This window comes from Pelmatolapia mariae, linkage group LG2 (genome assembly GCF_036321145.2).
Source record: "Pelmatolapia mariae isolate MD_Pm_ZW linkage group LG2, Pm_UMD_F_2, whole genome shotgun sequence".
NCBI lineage: Eukaryota > Metazoa > Chordata > Actinopteri > Cichliformes > Cichlidae > Pelmatolapia > Pelmatolapia mariae.
This window is the reverse complement of record NC_086228.1, coordinates 5338299-5354101: the sequence shown is the minus strand read 5'-3', so window position 1 is coordinate 5354101 and position 15803 is coordinate 5338299. Positions and strand designations below refer to the sequence as shown.

The 15803-nt window shown below is 43.4% G+C and overlaps 1 protein-coding gene across 1 annotated transcript; it reads right to left on the bottom strand.

The window, feature by feature from the left end:
- Positions 1–435: 435 nt before the first annotated feature.
- On the bottom strand, positions 436–11345 carry LOC134639866 (melatonin receptor type 1B-like). The gene is made up of 2 exons (XM_063491369.1): positions 10383–11345; positions 436–3229 (listed from the first exon to the last, which is right to left on the bottom strand). Exons 1-2 carry the CDS (start codon positions 10573–10575, stop codon positions 2364–2366), a joined length of 1059 nt encoding a protein of 352 aa, XP_063347439.1. The 5' UTR covers positions 10576–11345; the 3' UTR covers positions 436–2363.
- Positions 11346–15803: the final 4458 nt, after the last annotated feature.

Genomic DNA, 15803 nt, shown 5'->3' with positions numbered 1-15803 from the left:
TACTTCAAGAAATTACAAGAGAGATTGCCTAAGAGAGTTCAGGCGGTGTTGAAGAATAAAGGCGGTCATACCAGATACTGACTTTCAAGCTTGTTAAAATTGTATAAACGCTGCTTTTGCCTTATATACTGTATTTCCATGTACCTGTTTCACATTTTTCTCATAAAATGAAAACAAATGAAGGGTGACTCAAGACTTTTTCACACTCCTGTAACTGTGTCTCATTTTGATGGACAGAGATTGCCTGGTGATGCACTTTGTTTATGTCACAGTGAGCAAAATCTGCAAATTGATTTAAAAAAAAATCTTGGGTATTTGCCTTGCTCTTTAACAGTGATATGATGCATAATTGGCTAATCAGTGTGACGCAGTGATCAACCTTTCTTCTTTAAGCAATCTTTCTTTATTAACTTTTTGTTTCAAACAAAATGTGACACTATTATAAGACGCCTTAGGGGACAAGAAGAGAAAATAAACAGCACAGGTTCAAAAGAGCAGAAAAAGCAGAGAATGAAAAGTAGAAGGTGAAAGCAGAGGGAAGAAGGGTGACCAAGCCATCCGTCTGTGACTCTTTGGTGCCGTAGTGAATGCTGTCATTTTCCCTCAAGCCCCTTTAGTCACTCATCTGTGGCTGACCTTGCGCTGCCATGTGGGCTGCTTCTTTTCTTCCACATCACACACACTGATTTGTTAGAAGCAGAATTGAACAGTTTTGTGTCATTTTGCTGCTCCTGAGCGAGTTGACGCCGCCTGGCTCTGTAAGACAGCTTGAGTGCTGAGCCAACATCCCTCGTGAATTCAGATTCCTATTTCTGCATCTGTAATCCTCCACTGACGATTTAAATTAGTCAGACATCGGGAAAACTATTCAAGGTTAGCTGCCTCAAAGCACAGCAGAATGCAAAAGCTGGACAGTCGACCTGTAGATAAATGTGAAACATGCCGGTGATATTTACAAATACCGAGCTACACATCGGGAATGTGTAATCTCTTTAATATTCCAGTAACAGTGCATCATATCAAAAATGTGTCACATTGACATCTCGGAGCCTCCCTGTGAGGTGAACTGCTCAGAGTTTGTTTGCTGGGTGGAAGTTGTGCTGGGAGGCTGTCAGAGCTCATCTTGGCTGGGGTGACATGTGCTCAGGCACCCTTGCACTATCACGGAACTACATCTCCTCTTTCCTGATGCTTATCAGGTCCCCCAGGCGTTTTATAAAGAAGAAGCCTAGCTTTGTTTACCATTTGTTCTTCCTCATTGCACAATCTCCCCAATCTTTAAATCATTTAGGGTCTAAAGGGCGATGCCCAGAGCTTTAAATGTCCCAGTCTGATAGGCATATGAATGCAATGGTTAGAAATAGTTAAAAACAGTCGCGTTTGACAAAGATCTGCCAAAAAGCTATGAGAGAATGTTTTTCAAACAACAAGACATGCTTTGTTGCATTAACAAATAAAAACCCATTGCGATATACTTGCTTTCCCCCCTCGTTTCTTCAATTATAACCGGAAGAAAAGCTTCCAAAATTTGTCCCGTCATTGCTCAGAAGATGAACCCAAGGGTGAAACAGCATCACGGTAAATTAATAAGCCAGTGAAACTGAGGCTGAGATGCTCACTCAGGCTGAAGAAGAAATACGAGGTTTGAGTTAGACTGAAACTGAAATGTGTTTTCGAATTGGCACCTGCCCCAGTTTTAATACTCTTGAGTCACTACCATCCAAATAAGAGCATTAAGTCTTTGGTAATTGATCCATAAAACAGCTTCTGTTTAAACCTAAAATTAGATTAAGGATTCTATTGAACGAAAACAAAACCTTGAGGCTTTTCTATCATTATTACTGTATTTAAGACCCCAAAGACACAGTGGCCATAGAAAATACATTTATTTCATTATCACCATGGTGCTGACATACTCGTAATTGTTCTGTGCAAATAGGCAGTGAGTCATTCTCGTACACGTGATATACACATGCTGGGACTTGGCTTTAAAAGTAGGTCCCTCACCCAAAGAGTATCGGACCTTAAGTGTGCGTGAAAGATTTTGAGAATTTAAGAAAATAATTTTCACAGCTGGCCACTATCTACAATCTGAATGTTCTCAGTAATTTGTTCTTTTTGCACTAAATTCCCCCCCAGTTTGTTAATCTGTCTTGAAACTCACTATTGAACACAAAATACTTATAATTATACAATCAGTGTTTGTTCTCAACAGGAGTGCAAAGTGTCCAGCAAGCTGGAAGGAATATGATGGCAGCGGTGTCCTCGCCAAACACAAATGCATCTTTACAACATGAAAAAGAAACAGATCCTGAAAAGGCACTCGGTGAATAACAGGACACATCCACGTTCCCGGTAAAAGTTCATACATCTATCTCCGCCACATTATTGTTTGTTATGGCTGGTGAAGGCTTGCTCTTCAGTCCCTCTGTGGCACATCTTGAAGTTTCCGTGAGGAGCAAACGAGGAACGCAAAGAGCAAGGAGAATGGTCTTGTACTCTTTGCGGAAATTTTGGTTGAGCAGTCCATATATGATGGCATTGAGGCAGCTGTTGAAGTACGCCATAAAGTAGCTTGTGACAAAAAGCCACTCGGGTATGTTGGGTGCAACCTTCGGAGGATTTATGGCTACAGCCAGGCCTATGAGGTTCAGGGGGGCCCAGCACACGGCAAACAAGACAAACACCATAAACATAGTCAGGAAGTTCCTCACATCACTAGGTTTCAGTTTGGTCCTTTGCTCCGGTTTAACTCGGTGTTTCACCTGAATGACGAGCACCCATATCCTCATGTAGCAGTAGGACACCACCAGCAGAGGGATCAGAAAATGAATAATCACCACGGAGATAGTATAGTACGAGCTAACGGTCTGAGCAAAGGTGCAGGAGTAGATGCGAGGGTCGTACTGCAGTGAGCCGACGAAGAAGTTGGGAATAGTGGCGATGGCGGTGAGTAGCCAAGTAAGACCCAGGTAGCAGAGTGTGTTCCTCAGGCTGTACAGACGATCGTAGTGGAGACTGTGGCAGATGTAGCAGTAGCGATTGATGGCGATAGCCGTGATGTTGAAAATGGAGCCAATAACACTGAGGCCCATGATGAAGCCGCTGACCTGGCAGTGCAGGTCACCCATAGTCCAGTCATTGTGAAAGATGGCTGTCAGGACCAGTGGGTAGGGGTACAGCGCCACCACCAGGTCTGCCACAGACAAACTCACCACAAAGATGTTGCCTAAAGAAAAAGAAAAAAAGGAGGTTATGAAAACTGACAAAATGTGACCAAAAGAGAAGGTAAAATATGCAGGATCATGTTTGTAACTTTGCTTATTGGGACAGTGGAGGCTTGACTGTGACTTTCCCTTGATTAATAATGTGTTTCATCAGTAAACAGGGTTTTTCTCCTTAATCTAACCATGTAGTTTTAGCATTTTAGCCAAACAAAGAGTGATAGAAAAGGTCAAATCCACAACCAAAGTCAAATAAAAGTGCATAAAAAGCAGTGATACAGCCCATCTGGTTTTTGCACATTCCCCGTGTTAGGAAACCTAACTAGAGAGGTATTCAGGTGCACTGGGAGTTAATGCTTAAGGGGTATAACCCTTCATGCATGAAAACATGATCCTGATGTCAGTATTTCATGAGCTGGGAGCAAGAATCTCTACATCCTTTTCATACTACATTATTTTTTACTGCCCCAATCTGGATCCAGGCCCATACTCAATTCTCTGTGTATGCTAATGCTGCTAGGTGTAGACGAGCAGTCTAAATGGGTCCAGCTGGAAATATTTTAACTACTAGGAAGCTGATTGCCATGAAGTTGGTCACACTGCAATATTTCCTCATTGGCACAAAGACGTTCGCATGCATTTTCAGTCATTATATTAGGTACACTTGCTCAAATGCTGCTGATCTACCGGGATTTTACATAACCATTTCTGTAGTTTACAGAATGGTGACAAAAAAGAGAAAATATCCATTGAGTGACAGAACTGCCTTGTTGATGAGGTCAGAGTATGGCCAGGCTGCTTTCAATTCAGGCTGATGGTGTTGGTATAGTGGTGTGGGGAATTATTTCTTGACACACTTAGTGCCCTTTAGTGCCAACTGAAAATCATCAAAATACCACAGCCTACCTGATTATTGTTGCTAACCATGTCTTTCTCGTTATGAGCACAGTGTGCCATCTTCCGAAGGCTGCTCCCAGCCATAACGTTCCTTGTCACAAAGCTCAAGTCATCTCAACTGGTCACTAGAGCTCAATCCAGCAAAGCACCTTTGTGGAACAGGGGATTTCTATCCTGAATTTGTGGCGCTATCATGTCAATATGAATTAAAATCTCTAAAACTAAAATATTTCCAGAACCTTGTTGAATCTATGCCACAAAGTATTAAAGCAATTCTTAAGACAAAATAGGGTCCAAAGCTATACTAGCAAGGCATTCCTGAGTGTATATAGTTTTTATTTTAACAAATATTCGGTGAATTCTCTGGATGCTCATGTCCCTTGCAAAGACAAATTATAACTGACTTTTCATGGAGCCCCATCATCAGCTCAACCTATTTTGTCCTGTACTTTGATTAAGCCCAGATTTAGTCAATTTAGCTAGTGTGAGCAAAAGGTTATTTCCCTATGGGCAGGTCCATCCCAATAATATGCTCTTCTCACTATAATGCTTCCTCGCTCCTGGGAAAATGCAGTCAGATACTTAGAACGCAGTTAAAGTATATATCAACAAGGACGCGGGTGGTTTCAGGGTCCGATTACATCCAAACAAGCCCCCATCCTCCCGAGGTCAGTGCTGATTCTGGTGTGACACTGGATCTCCTCAGATGACATGAGTTATAGAAAATGACATGTGATGTTGTTACAGTGCAGCTGTTCTGGGTGGGGAAGAATAAAACAATAAATCAAATTGTAAAGTCAGATAAGAAGACAGATAAGAAAAAGATACGCTGGCGCCATAACGCAATTGCGTTGGTTTTGCAAAACAGGGATTAACCTCGTGTGAGGTTAGAGTAAATGTGCAATATGTTAAGGACAAAATAAAGCTGTCGTTTTACAGCCAATAGATCGAGTTGGTCCATCTTTTTAGAGATTAAGCACTTTAGTGTATGTTAAAATGCTGAGTGACAACTTGTGAAGCCAGAATGTAAAAGGAGCAAAGCTCTTGCTTGCTCAGACAACAGCTGAAAGTGGATTTGAAACACATGTGGCCATCAATCCGCATTCAGGTCCTGTTGTAATCTCTGCACGCCAACACGGCCGCGTTATGTTGTTTAGCAACCGGTCTAATTTCATTTCACTCCTGGAACTTTATTCAAACGGTGTGCTAACGAAGCAGACAAAACAAACAGGGGCACAGAACATTTAAAGTTTCATGAAGAAGAAAATCAGATGGTTGATTTCACCATTTCCCGCCGACCTGGAGTTTTTACAGACAAGTCAATTTTCCAAGTCACTAAAACGGCACCAGCCGTCGCTCAAGCCTGCTGGGACAAAAATAAAAAGCATTTGTTCTTCATCCTTGAGTCAGCTCAGTGGGCAAATCTGTCAGATTGCATTTGTGATGCTCCCAGTGCTCGCTCTGTGCTCTTGTCATTGTGCAGAGGTTTGATTCCTCGTTGACATCACACGGCTCGTGTGTGTGTGTGTGTGTGTGTGTGTGTGTGTGTGCCGGCTGGACGGGGCACGGTCCGGCCAGCTCACTCTGGCTGAACCCTCTTACTCGCTTATCATCAGGAGGATGAGGTAAGTGCTAAAACACCGCTGAGAGGATCGCTGTGGAGCGGCCAGATGATTGTCTCTGTTTTGTTGGCATCGATTATTCAAACCCTGGACGAACCATTACCTCTCTACCTCGGTTTAATTAACCGACTTGGCCGGCGATGATGTTCATGACACCCAAACTCACAGCACTCAAGACCGCTCTGTCAAACAGAGATGTTCTCACACGGATACGAGAACGGAGTCGACGTCTTTGGGAGCTATAATTACCAAGTGTTGAATAGACCTTAACCTGAATGCTGATTGGTTACAGGCCATTAGGGACAGCTGACACGCAGCCTTCGACTTGTCTGACACCACTCGCTCTGCAGTGATCTGATTTTGCAGTATGCGCGCACAAAAAAACTTGTGAAACAAGCGAAATGTTGCATCAGATTAACTGAGACTTCTGTCCCGAGAGAGCCGCGCAACCACCCAGCGAATTTCCCCAGTGTGAGACTCTGTCATATTTTTCTGGTGAATGAAACATAAATTGAAACAGCGCATCACAGAGCACAGTGTGAGAGAGAAACTGGATATTTGTCATCGCTTCGTTCCAACCTGGCGGTTCAGAGTAGTAAAACAACGTGGGAAATAAAACAAAAATATTTTATTTATTTATTTATTTTTTAAAGAGAGAGAGAGTGTGTGTGTGTGTGTGGGGGGGGGGGGGGGGTAAGCTGGAGCAATACAGAGTTACATGATGAAGATGCGGGCGAACGCAAGCAAACAAACCGCAAGACAAAACAAAAAAGGGCTGCCGGCCGATTTGGTTTTCAATCTCACTGCTACGCATGTGAATCTCTGGGGTGCGTGTTCCTCCTTCAAATCCACCATCTGTACCCCATCACTCTCACTGCTCATACTGGAAACTTGATTTACTAAGCTTTAATTCACCCGACTATATTTATACACCTTCTGAGGAATTCACCAAGACATGCAGAAGGGTTTGGCAGTGCCTGAATCCATCTGAATGTCAGCAACGCAAGGCTTATTACTGCCAGAGCATACCCCGAATATGATTGCATTCAACTTAGTAAGTCGTAATCATAAATAAGCAAGAATAACCTTTTGGCAAGGACACGGGCGCTGATGAATTAGTGGCGACTTCGTGACCTCGTGTTCGTGGGGCTTTTCTGGCCAGAGAGGCCCCATGAACACGAGAATGAAACTTAACATTAAACTGACATGAGCTGCCTTTTGGTGATACAGCCTGCTATGAGCCTGGTCAAAACCATCATCATCATCATCAGAGCCCATCTACCAATCACAGCCCGTATGTCTGAGATAGGAAAAAACGCAGCAGCCTGGAGTTGAAAAAAGGGCATAAAAGAGGATCACTGGTACACAAACATCGTCCAGTGCAACAGGATTTCAAGGTAGGAGGGTGAAAAGTGGTCATTTTAAAGAGGAGGCCTCTTCCTGTCCGAGATGGATGAGCTGCAAATATGAGATTACATTTCCAGGTGTGGCTTAGCAAGATAATAATAATCTAACAATGTCCCACGACCATGCTGGAAAACTTAATATCATCTGCTCGGGGGGCATGTTTAATGGAGCGTGCTAAGTGATATTCCCCGTGGATCTGTGCTGTCAATTTGAATTGGGTTCTGGTTTGACTCACTCAAGTCCACTGACTCAATTAAACCCACCCAGCCCTACTCCTGTGGACGCTGAAGTGTCTAGGTTTTATTCATGACTGTGGAGCAGCTGAGGGGGGTGCAATGCATGATTTAACAAAAACTCAAGTCCATCTTCAACTCTCACTACACCCCCCACGACCTAGAGTTCGCACGGCACGGCAGGGCGCAAACTACACGCGCATGCGCAGCGTGGGATCTCTTCCTCCATCTACTTCCCTCTCATCCTTTTCTTTTTCCAACCCTCTCTCTCTCTCTCTCTCTCTCTCTCTCTTTCTGTCTGTACCGCACTACTCTTTCTCTCTCCCGAAAGCATTTTGTGAGTGTATTTTTAGTATGGTTAACCCCCAGTGGAGAAGCGTAGTGTTAACACCCCATTGGCAGTCCTATAAGTGCCATGCTGTACACTTTGAGGATCCGGTGGATACGCCCTGTTACATTTGCGCACTTTGAAAGACCCCCTGGAAACAAATGAAACATCAGGTACCAGATCTCGCCCCCAAGATGTTTCAGCACTTAGAATGTGAACCTCGTGCTTACATGACTGGGGTTTTTTTTGTTTTGTTTTGTTGTTGTTTGGGGGGGGGTGAGGGGTTAAATGGTGGAGAGTGAGGGGGTATATCGAGAAAGCGTGCAAAGCGAGTGAAATGAAACAGAGCGGAAAGGTCCTGCTGCTGCTGTGTGAGGAAGCAAACCAGCTGTCTGAATAATGTGTAATGGAGAGATGAGATGGGATGTTTTCAGCAGCCCGCCTGGCACATCTATATCTGAGTGCGTGCTTTTATATATGTATGTAAACCTTAAACTTACACTCCTTGCTAGGCTTAAAGAGTGACGCTGCATGAAATCGTATATGCAGGCCCTGCGCAAACAACAAACAAGCAAACAAGAAGGGGCCCATGTATAAAGCTACAGCTGTTCTTTAGCTGTATCCATGCTTCCCTTTTGGAAACTGTACAATTAAACATTCATACAAAGCGAGCCAAACCTATAAATAGCTTGTTAAGAACAGAGAGGAGATTGTTGATAGGCTAACGGCAGCAACAATTTCAGTCACTTAAGGACACACGTGAAAAAAAAAAGCAAAAAGCAAAGCGATAGTAGGATGGGCTCTGAGCTTCCACTGGAGTTTCAGGTTTCTATTCATACATGCGAACAAACGGAGCAGCACAACTGTGGGGAGGACTCGCGTGTGACTAGATATGTCAGCAAGCCCAATTAGAGCAGGGGAACACTGACGCGAGGTCTGTAATCAGTGCAGTGCGCACGGTCCACCAGCCTAAGGTAGATTCTTGAACAGGCCATTTAGTCCTGGCCTGTTGTTTGAGATCAGTGGACTGTGCCATTATTTATTTATTTGTCTTTGCCTACCAGATAATCAAATTATTCTCCGGGATCCTCAACTTCTTGCCAAAATGGCTTTGGGCTGCTGTAAAACGGGTATGTTATGTAATGTATTTGAAATTGTAATTAAAGGCTTGTTATCCCCAACACTCGCTGACCTAATCCCGCTGCCTCATTAGCATCCTCCCATTAGCATTTTGTTGTGATCGCAAGGTTTACTGTGTTTTCTCGCTCGGGCTCAGAGGGCGTCCTTCGCTTTACTTTGAGCCGCGGAGCTGCTGGGTATAATTGCCTGGGTGCACGCTGCTTTCTCCTCCAGACCTTTAAGTTCAAAAGCAGCAGAGTATCAAATGCACCGCGTGCTCGTTGCTCTCTGATATGTTGTCAGCCTCTGCAGGACATCTCGATGTTCTATTCTGCACTTTTTATTTTTAGCAGGGAAAAAATCACGAGATCCGGTCAATTAAAGCAAAATGCGCTCCTGTGTCCACGCATCTGTTGCACAGCTGCCTCTCATGCCATAAACTCTGTAGGGCTTCAGGATCTTTACTGCTCAGTCTGTCCTGTGGCTGAGGAGGTGGGTCGATCACTGCTCATGTGTTTCTATGCCACACAATATTGGCTACTATACAGCTTTTACCAGTTTATTTACAGAGAGACACGACAAACTAGTAATGACTGCCAACATTTACTAACAAGAGACTATTATTTGTCATCCAAGAAAAAAGTGGGAGCAAATCATGAGAATATCTCTGCATATCATCTTTTCATTTCCAAGAAGAAGAATGTACTAGTTCTTTGAAAAGTTTCTTATTCTGGCTGATTAATGACGGGGGGAACTAAACCCTGCTCCTCCAGTGCTTAGATGAAAAGGCACCTTGAAGAATATTGGTGCGCAAAACATAAAATGCAACTCATTTATATATGTAGTCCCCTGGGTTATGAAAACAGATAGTAGGAGACAAACAGCGCCAGTCACTGGAAATGACAGTGGCTTCTCAGTGGCCATTAGAAACTGCAGGCTACAAGATAAAAGGGACAGCTGAAAGATAATGCTACTATTGCCAATGAGGAGAAGGGACACAAAGGTAGCCATGATAAATGTCAGCTTTACCTTCTCTCTGCTGTCTGAACATTTCAAATGTAGCCCACAAAGGATGAGGAGGAGGGTTGTGTGTGGCATGAAATGTGTGCAAAGCAACAAAGAAACCATACAAAGGTGTCTCTCACCTTGGCTGCTCATCGACACCTGATATAAGGAGGGATGTGATTTATCAGGGATGGAGAAACCAGCAAGGTTACAGCCAAATGGAGGGGAGAATGCGTGCCATTATTTATGAAGAGATATGAAGGCAGGCAGGCATGCAAGGCTGTGGAAACTCAGTCACAGTGAGGCTGGAGGTCCACTTCAGATAGCAGTTTGATTGTCATACAAGAGGGAGGGGGTGTCACAGGCCACACAGTGCATTACATAATTTTAGTTATGAATGAAGGCAGGAAAGAAAGCTCACTGAGAGAGAAGTTGTTTTGCTTTGCTTGATAAATTCAGCTGGTAAAGAATTCACATGGGTTCTTTTATTTTGAATAGTTAGGATCAATATAAGGAATAACTTCCTGCAATCCTCTGTGCGTCTCACCTGGGTTCCGTAGCTTTTTGTTCCTGTACACGGACAGGATGACGAGGACGTTTCCCAGGATGTCTACCACGATGGTGAAGATCAGCACGCTGGCCAGCGCAGTGGACACTCCAGCCGAGGTAGCGCTCAGCCCGCAGTCGCTCTCATTCCGCAAACAGCTCGAACCGTTCACATCCTTCTCCTCTACATCCATCTCCTCCACCACCTCCTCAGGATGCAGCTGTCATGGTGGGCTTACAAGTGTTCAGATGAAAATTTAAAATAAAGAAGAAGAAAAAGCACAAACCAAAAAGGCAAAATGACTTCACGGGAGGGAGTCTTGAACTTATTTGCGCATGAAACCACACTCCCCCGACTGTGGAGTAATAGGAGGCTGAGAGGACGCGAGTCCTGACATGATCTTTAGAATAGTGACACGCTTTGCGCATCCAGGGGGAAGTAGGGAGGTGAGAAAGGTTGGGAAAGCTCGAGTTTCACGGCGGCTCTGAGTACGGTCAGTCACAGAGGCTCCTGCTGCGCGCCGCTCCATTCTGACAGGGTAGCTCTTCCAGGAGGCATGTGAGCGCTGTCCTGTGCGTAATGGAAATCCGAGGATGCAAAAGCGTGCGCACACAGAGCAACACGGAGTCTGATGGCTCTGAGAGCAATTTGAGCAACACAACCTCCGTTCAACTTAAATACTGAAGCTCATCACTTAAAAAATAAAAAATAAAAATCTGCCAGAATAAAGACTGGGGTCTGTTTCAAAATCTATAAATATCCTCTGCCTCCTGAACCGCTGTGGTGTGTCATTCTTGCTGAATAACAACTCGTGTGATCCAAATGGACACCCGGGCTGTGGAGAATCGTGGCCAGGGCAGTGCTGCTTATTTTTTAATCTGAAAAAATGAGGGACTGTGACTAGCATATTCACCGTGGAGCCAATGTGACACATGATTTGTAAGAGCCTTTATTGTGAGAGCATCCAGCGGATCGAGAGAACCTCCATGTGCATGGAAATGGCGCCTTCATGTGTCCAGAAGACATTCTTACAGTCAGATGCATACAGAGAAACAGAAGCTAATGATTTCATTATATATATATATAATGTTGCATGCAGCCCTTAGTTGCCCAAATCCATTTGTGACATCCATTTGTGCATTGACTTAGCCTACCTATGTTATAGTCTAAGAGCTCTATAGAAATACTACATAAATGTTCTGAAGAGTATCATAAAAGTGGCATGAATATATATAATGTCTACAAAGTCTCACATTTGGTCACATTTCCCCTGCAGTGCACTTGAATTTGTGTCCCTTTAGATATGGAGAGAACGGGTGCAGTTTGCGATCAGTGTGCCTGTAAGCATGAGGTGATCACAGGATGCCAGAGGGTGCAGAGTGGAGGTTTGAGCAGCTGAGGCTGAGCTCTGTCCTGACCATACGCTGACCACACAATGGCAACTCTTCTTGTTTTTTCCAGCTAAGGAAATATACATGACGTCATGTTTTTCATATTTCCCACTTGCATTGTATTATTTTGCTTTTAAACCTGTATTATTGTTTGCGCTGATGCATTTTACTGCCTAACTAAGCACTGGAAGCCCTCTTACAAATTCTGTCACCGCTATTGGTCCTCTACAAAACCAGTAGCAGAGGCATTTAGTCCATGCACACACAGAGATCTGCAGCACCAAATGTTTTTATCACAGAACAGTCTGTCCCACCTCAAGATTATAATTAAACTAATCAGTAGCTTTTGGCTGTGGAGCTCCCCTCACTCTCCTCAGCTCGTTCTTATTCAAGGTGTGTCGCTTCCTTCTCAAAACCATATAAAAAAAAAGACCTCATATATCTTAGTGCTACGGGACATGGCCTGGGGAAAACCATATAGCTCATATAAAATGCTGTGTGACTCCCCACACATGTCCCAATCTGGTGCCAGATGCGAATCAGAGTTCAAAGTGATGGATTTATGAGCAATGCCCAAAACAGCACAAAAGTTCACTCAGCAGCTACAAACCTCCTGAACAGTAAAAGGAAAACAAACAAAAAAAAACTTTATAAGCCAAGTTCCTCAACAAAAAAAACTTCTCACTTCTACTAAACCACTATGAGATGCTCCGTATTTACAGTGTACAGCTACACAAAGCTAAAGTCTCGACAAACAATCAAATCCACATTTTGCATAGTTTCCCTGCTCGTGACAGAAAATCTCTCATGACAGTGAACTCAACTAACTGCTGGCTTAATGGTGGGAGTGGCAGGGACGAGGAGAGGGGCTGCGGTGGAAGTCAGCTTGAGTTTAAAAGGCTGCTGTCTTACATTTCTTCAATCCACAGGCAGCTAGCTCTTCAAAATGGAACAATCACAGCGCCCCACCTGCTTCAGCATCAGACACACAAACACCCACGCACTCTCAGCGAGAAGGCGAGAGAGATCTACGCAGATATAAAATCACAGCATCTCCACACCTGAGAAATGTCAGTCAGTAAGGGTTGGACAGATTGTCAGTCTTTTTTAAACCCTTTCCTACAAGTGAAATTCCTGAAGCAACAAGCAGATGAGGTGTTCAGCATCTGAGTCAGAAACACAAAAGTAGTTTCCACTTGGGGTGGATCGGGACAAGATTGGACCCAAGGTGCACTTGGAAACATTGCAATCTCAGTAAGGCCGAGGCCTCTTTCTCAGTCCAACTGGAGCATATATCCAATATCCACTACTGAACCATCAACCTTCTGTGCAGTGCCTGTACTGGCTAGTTTTGCACTGAACTGAATGTGTCAGCTTGATGCAGCGGCAGACTGAAAGTACTTCTGAACTGACAGTTTGCATCAGTGTAAATGTTGCGGGTATGAATGGTGATGCTTTTAAGCCCACTGTAAAGCATTTACTTAAAAGAAACAGACCAAAAATGCAGACTCAGTGGAGGGATTTATACTACCCACTTTTATGACAACGTTTTAATAATGCTTTATAATAAATCTAGGATTCATAGCTGAAAGTATTTCAAATTCCTAAACATAGAGGCTTTGTGTCTCACTTGCACTGATGTGAGAAGCTCCCATTGTGATGCTGCTGAAATTAACAATGATGTCTCAGTATGGAAACTCTGAGTTATAAGCCTGAACTATATCTGTGTGACTGCAGAAAAAAATGCCCTAAAAGCGAAAGAAAGAAAAACATGTTCTCCAGTGGTCACTTAAATGTTTGCTGCACTTAGAGACAGTGCACAAGAGAGGTGAAGAAGAGAGTGTAGGCAGGGTGGAGTAGGTGGAAACAAGTGTCAGGGGTGATCTGTAACAGCAAGAGCGAAAGGGAAGGTTTACAAGACTTTACTGAGACCTGCTGTGATGAAAAAGAGGAGCTGGAGGTGAAGGTGGCAGAGTTGATGATGTTAAGGTTTTTATTGGAAGGGGTTATTAGTTCTGTGCCATACTGCAAATTATGATATCAATCCGATAGCAAGTAAATACAGGGCCAGTATTGCTCATAACACTACCGATTCTTTTGACTTATAAAGGCAGCTCATGTAGGGGACAGCATGTGTCATGACTTAAGAGATGAATAATCATTTTTATATTTGCAAATTAATGACGATTCATCAATTCTGAACACATTTTAATGACCACTAAATAACTGTAATTTTACTTTCCACAATAATTAGCTAACACAACAAAACACACCTTTCTGCTTTTTGTGTATTTTGAAACTGTCTTTTTTTGGAGACCTGGAAATGTAAATGTACCTGTCTCTAAAGGACTTTGGATACCAAACCTAGAGGATAGAAAGAAAGTATCAAGTCTATCATGCTAGTATTTATCTGATGCCAGTACCAGCTTTGGTATTGATACTATCAATCCGCCCTCCTCTAATGGACAAGATTAGAAATGAGTACATCATAGGGACAGGTCAGGTCTAGGGCAGTTGGAGGCAAAGTTAGAGAGACATAACATTAATATTAAATATGGAGCTTCCAGCCAGGAGGACATGAAGGCCAGAGAGAAGACTCCTGGATGTAGAGAAGGAAGACATCCGGAGTGTTGATGAGACAGAGGAGGATGCTGGAAATAGGATGAGATTGAGGCAGATGATCTATGATGACCCCTAAAAAAAGCAGCTAAAAGTGGAAGAATAAGAGAGTGGCTGTAGGGTCAGGTAAAATGTAATAAAAATGTCAGGTCTGAGGGGGGTAAAGAGAGGGAATGTGACTATAATATGCACCATGGAGCCAATGTGACACACAAAATAATATTGGCATCAACTCCCCAAATAAAAGTCAGAGAAGCTGACACTGTGGACTTTCAGGAGTCAGACTTGTTTTCATCCCCAAAAAAGCTTCAGGCTCTGCAGCAGGTCTGATCAAAGCAAGTTTTTGGTAGTCTGTTTTGCTTGACTGTAAAAGTCATCACATATTTTAATATTCTACAGTGTCATTCATTATAGAGGAGTAAGCCAAAATTCAGCCTGGAATAAAAGGTTCCCACTACCATTAAGAGAGGCCAGGCTTTAAAAAGATAAATACCTCTTTACAGTCTCTCTCTCTTTCTCTCTCTACACACACACACACACACACACACACACACACACACACACACACACACACACACACACACACACACACACACATATGTGTGTTGGGCGATCATTGTCCTGATGAAAAATAAATGATGGTCCAAGTATATGCAAACCAGATGGGATGGCATGTCACTGCAGCATGATGTGGTAGCCATGCTGGTTCACTGTGCCTTCAATTTTGAATAAATCCCCAACAGTGTCACCAGCAAAGCACCCCCACACCCTTACACCTCCTCCTCCATGCTTCACACTGGGAACCATGCATGTAGAGACCATCCGTTCACCTTTTCTGCGTCACACAAAGATACGCCAAGAGGAACCAAAGATTTCAAATCTGAGTTCATCAGACCAAAGCTCAGATTTCTACTGGTCTAATGTCCATTCCTTGTGTTTCTTGGCCCAAACAAATCTCTTCTGCTTGTTGCTTTTCCTTAGTAGTGGTTTCTTAGCAGCTATTTGACCATAAAGGCCTGATTCGTGAAGCCTCCTCTGAACAGTTGATGTAGAGATGTGTCTGCTACTGGAACTCTGTGTGACATTTATCTGGGCTCTAATCTGAGGTGCTGTTAACTTGCGATCTCTGAGGTTGGTGATGAATTAATCCTTAGCAGTAGAGGTGACTCCTTAGCCCCTTTTCCATTAGTACTGACTCAGGTCGACATGGCACCATTCACCACAGTTTTTAGGGTTTTCCATTAGATCATAGTACCTAGAACATAGGGTGACCATATTTGATTTCCAAAAAAGAGGACACTTGGCCCAGTCATGAAGAACTTTAACTGTTTGTTTAAAGAAAACTTTAACATATTTAAACGACGCCTTCTCTGTGCGGTTAATGAATGGTGAAATAAAAAATGTCATATAG